Source organism: Chrysochloris asiatica, unplaced genomic scaffold (assembly GCF_000296735.1).
Source record: "Chrysochloris asiatica unplaced genomic scaffold, ChrAsi1.0 scaffold00014, whole genome shotgun sequence".
NCBI classification, from domain to species: Eukaryota; Metazoa; Chordata; class Mammalia; order Afrosoricida; family Chrysochloridae; genus Chrysochloris; species Chrysochloris asiatica.
In genome coordinates this window covers 10,933,910-10,938,712 of record NW_006408532.1, presented here as the reverse complement: position 1 = coordinate 10,938,712, position 4,803 = coordinate 10,933,910, and the positions used below count along the sequence as shown (strand labels likewise).

The following is a 4,803-nucleotide window of genomic DNA, read 5'->3' as shown; positions in this document are numbered from 1 at the left end:
TGAATGTAAAACTAATGCTCTGCCCTGTAAACTTTCACTCAATTCACAATAAAAAATGTACTGATAAAGATACTTTTGTAAGTGACTCAGATCATGACACCAAGACATAGAGGCCATATTCAACCACAGAAACAAACATGGTAAGTTGGGATGGACCTTGGTGAATCACTTGTTGCCTGGAGGGACAAGAGGAGGAGCTTGCAGTGACTTGGAGGAAGGCTGGACAAGGACTTCTAATGATGAAGATGAAGATTATGATCATTGCTATACTAAGCATCTCATTGCAACAACTGAGTATCACTAGTTGTTAAGCACTGTGCTAAATTTTACGTGTAATTCTTCAGTGAACTATCCTAATTACCCATTTGATAGATGAGAAAACTGAGACTCTGAGAGGGTAAGTCACTTGCCTGATATTCACAGCAGGGCTGGGATTTGCACCTAGGATTGGGTAATGCCAGTGTCCAAGCTTTTGTCAGATGCTAAGACTCCTTCTTCCTTGCAGGTTTCAAGAGTTTAGACAACAGCACAGAGCTTGCTCCTAGCCTACATGGGACCCTTTGTAGACCTGGTGGTGGTCAGAGCTCCTATCTTCCAAACCACCTAAATGGTCCCTTTGGAGCTGGGGGGAGTTAAAGTCCCAAGTACAAACATGGAAACCTCAATTCCCAGTCCAGTGATGGTGCCAGCAGTCTACAGGTGCCCTGGTGCTTAGAGAGGGTGGGCAGGATTGGGTAGGGCTACCCTGCCCCCTGCATCCCATAACAGTGATGTCACCGTTCCCTGGGCATAGGCCACAAGCCAACCACTGTACCAAGCACCCTCTCTTTAAATCCCTACCCCAAGCCTACAGCCCCATCACACAGAGCAGGAAACTGAAGTTCAGAGACAGGGACAAGTTTGCACAGTAAGAGGCAGTAAGAGCCAAAGTCCAGGCTGACCTGTACTAAAAGGTGCCCCAGGTCTCCCAAAGACTAAAGAACAGGTAGACCCCTCACATTTGTGTTCTGTATACCCAGTGGAGTCCTGGTGTGGCACTGTAGGATAAGCACTGGACTCCTAACCACAAGGTTGGGGGTTCAAACCTACTAGCTGCTACTTGAAAACCCTATACAAGGTCACTATGAGTCAGAAACAACGCAACAGTACTTAACAACTACAACAGCATGCACAGCGGGGAATTGTAGGCACAGCCCTTCCTGGTGGATCAGTCCTGGTTGGTGGGATCACAACCTTTCTTGCATTGGTTTTTCCCACATCCCCACTAAGTGACCACAGTCCTGCTCTTCCCACCCTGCTTACTCTGAGCGGCCATTGACGAGTGGTTGGGTACCTGGGTGTGTCACCCAGGTGCTGGTAGACAGAAAGCCTCCTCCCAGACCCTTCATCTCTCCGTTGTAAAACATGCTTCAGAAGAGAAGTGGGAATGTATGGGCAATGTGCCTGACCTATCTGACATGCCTGACCTGCCTGACCTGCAGGTGGTGGCAGTGAGGAGCAGGCATGGGATTTGTAGTCAGGAGAACTTGGATTTGGTTCCTGGACCTATTATTTACAACTGTATGGGTATGGGTAAGTCCCTTAACTTCTGAGAGTCTCAGTTTATTCATCTATAAAATAGGCATATTAATACTTAACTTGAAAGGTCACTGGGAATATTAAAAAATAAAAAAAGTAGGATGTTTGTGGCACAGTATTTGGTACATAATGAAGTGCAATGGATGATTTTCCTAAAGATTTTTAAAAATACTACTTCCCCATTCATATTCAAGAGGGGTGGCAGCTCAGTGGCGCAATTCTATGGCGCAAACGTCTTTTTGTCTGACTGGCGAAAGGAGACAGAAATCTGACCTCAACAACTGGTTTACAAACTTTAAAATATTCTGGGCTGGGGGAACTTTCATTAAAGCAAATTTTTTTTAAGATAGAAGTGGAGCTATTTTAGTTGTTGCTAAGGGGGAGCTAGCTTGCATGCCTCCTGCCACAGGGAGCTCACTCCCTTTCTGGGGTCTGTCTTGGAGTTGGGTAGGTCTGATTGTGAGACAGCTGAGATCCTCCTCCCCAGACTTGTCCCTACTGCTCTTCTCAGAGGCTGGTTCCTTCTGAAAAATATAAAGCAGAGCTAGAGTCCCCTGCTTCTAATCTTGACACCACCACTGACTAACTGAGTGACCTTGGGCAAGTCAACACCTGGTGCCTTAGTTTCCTCCTCTTTACATAGGGATATGAAGAGCCCCTCCAGGGACTGTGGCGAAGACAAGGTCAACACTTAACACATACCTCATACAGCTTCATCACCACAAGGGAAGGGAAAGCAGATGAGGGTGACGGAGGCTAGGTTGAGAAGGAGGCCCAAATATTTGCCCTACGATTTGCTTTTCTACCCTGTCCTCTGATTCCAGGCAACCTCACCCCAACAGTTTTCTAGAATCCTGGGTGATGCTTCAGCAAACTGTGGGAAAACTGTAGCTAATAAGAGCAGCTTTCTGTCCCTGGAAGCCCCCAGCCCAGGACCTTGACCTTGCTCTTTCCCTCCCTCCCAAGTCTATGGCTCACAGGAAGAGCAGAGGCTTGGAAAACATGCAGATCTGGTGGCTATCTCAGGCTCTGAGGCCTTGCCCAGGTTACTTTATTTAGAGGAACCTCAGGTTTCCTAATCTGTAAAATGGAATGATAATGTCACCAGGCTTGTGGGGCTGTTTATTGGGGGGGTGGGGGGAGGTGGTAGGAACAGTGTAAAGAATTGTAAATAGTTCAGTTGTAAGAACAAAAAAACCCCATGGTGCCAGAACCATAGAGCTACCTGCAGGAAGTATTTAATTGGTGTCTCCTGACCAAGTCCCCACCCACACCCAGAGCATGGACCCTCAACTTTAGGAGATTCTCAAGGGAGGAGATGCACGCTTTCATCACAGCTTCCTCCAAGACAGCAGCTCTCACACCTTCTGGAACTGAGAGAGACACCTTGTCAACCTCCCTTCCTACCTGTCTCCAAAATGGTGGCCACACTATGAAGGCCAAGGGAAGCACTGAGGGACCTGGAGTGGAGGTTGAAACAGAGTTCACAGAGCACCTTGGGGATCCAGAGGTGTGTGTGGGTGGGACCAAATGGGGGCTGGGAATCACTTTCTGGGGGAGGGGAGGGCTTGCTTTCCACATGGTCCCACAGGTGCCTGACTTAGGTGAGATATTGGTGGTAAAGACATCGGAAAAACAGGTCAGTGACAAGCCCACCAGACCCCCTCCTCCAGCACTGCCTTGGGGAAGGAGCAAGTAAGGCCTTCAAGAGACTTTGGATGAATGGGACCCCCAGACTGAACTCCTGGGGGGCCTCCAGACCCTGTGAGAGACTGGGCAGGAACCCTGTACCAAGCAGGCATCAGGGCTAGGACGTCTGGGTGGGTGTGGGGATGGATCACAGAGCTACCTGTAAGCAACTAAGATACTCTAAGACACCCATCCATGGGGTATGAGTTACACAGGTGACATGCTGGCTAAGGGATACCTATGAGACCCCGGCCATCTCCCTGAGGCCAGGGTCTTCCAGTCTTCAGTCGTCCTTTGAAGCAGGGCCCTTCCTCAGATTCTCACTGGGCTCTGGGCTCTCAAGGCCCCCATTTTGCAGGGTCCCCTAGACATCCCTGGCCCTCACTTCCCCACGGTCTATTTTTGGGACATCCTTCCTGCTTAACCTCATTAAACTGTTCCGGCTGGTTTCTGAGGCCCTGTAGGGGCCTGGCAGGTTGAGTGGTGGACGGAGCACACTCACCCAGAAGCAGGTTCATGAGCACCTCCTGGCCGGCCAGCGTGCTACTCTTCACCAAGCAGAGGATGGTGCCCCCAATCCAGGGGATGCCGTGGCCTGTGATGCCGATGAGCTTGACCATAGAGCGGGCACTGGCCCATGACGAGGCCCGGCCAGCACACACTCCCAGCCTCTTGGACATGCAGATATCAATGGCCAGCAAGGAGTTGAAGGCGATGCCCTTGAAGGAGGGGTTCAACTGCATGCAGTCCTCTTCGGGCAGCTGCTGTGACTGGCGCCGCTCACGGGCCCCATCACCAGGGGGTGGGGGCTGTGCCGACGGACCTGGGACTTTTCTGCCAGAGCTGCGGGGCTCTGGAGTCCCCTTAGGGGGCTGGTTCAGGGACAGAAACTCAGCTCGGTTGAGGACATTGTTTCGGTCTCGGGCCCGGGCCCGGCTCTGGGAAGCTGGCATGACAACCTTGTTCACACGGAGAAGGCCAGTGCCAGCCTGGCTCCAAGGGCCTGAAGACAAGAGCGGCCCTGAGAGCCGCCACCGTCCCTGTCTCCCAGTCTTCTCCGGTACACGCCGCAGCTGTTAAATATAGAGTGGAGGAATGCACATGGCTGTTTACCTCCGGCTGCCACCAGGCTCAAAGGGGACGTCAGTGCCAGGCTGGGCAGCCAATCAAGCCCACCAATGCGAGGCCAGCGCCAATGGAGCCACGGGGAAGCAGACGCATCCACAGCTGCGGCCTGGCTGCCTCAGGCCTGGGCTATTTAAATCTTCCAATGGCTCATGCCCAGGTTTCAGAGGACTCTGGGAAATGTAGTCCTCTTGTTTCCAAGCGCTCAAATTGATCTGGGGCTGAGGCAGATGTAGGACCCTGGAGAGACTCCTGCTTTTACCAGCTTCCCTCTGAGTGATCCAGACTCTGTGAGCCATGCCTACCAGCCCCACTGGCCTGGACAGACAGTGGAGACCAGGCCAAAGGGCGTTATCAGGACAGCAGGTGGAAATTGACCACGAAAATATCATCTTGAGCCTCCTGGGGCCA

The 4,803-nt window shown here is 51.4% G+C and overlaps 1 protein-coding gene across 1 annotated transcript in view; it reads right to left on the bottom strand.

Moving 5' to 3' along the window:
• The window catches only part of PPAPDC3 (phosphatidic acid phosphatase type 2 domain containing 3), a 35,540-nt gene extending 31,013 nt beyond the window's left edge, over positions 1-4,527 (bottom strand). The window contains exon 1 of the mRNA XM_006834886.1: positions 3,770-4,527. Within this exon, the coding sequence (XP_006834949.1) occupies positions 3,770-4,220 (451 nt within the window). The 5' untranslated portion in view covers positions 4,221-4,527. The remainder of the gene's footprint in view (positions 1-3,769) is intronic.
• Positions 4,528-4,803: the final 276 nt, after the last annotated feature.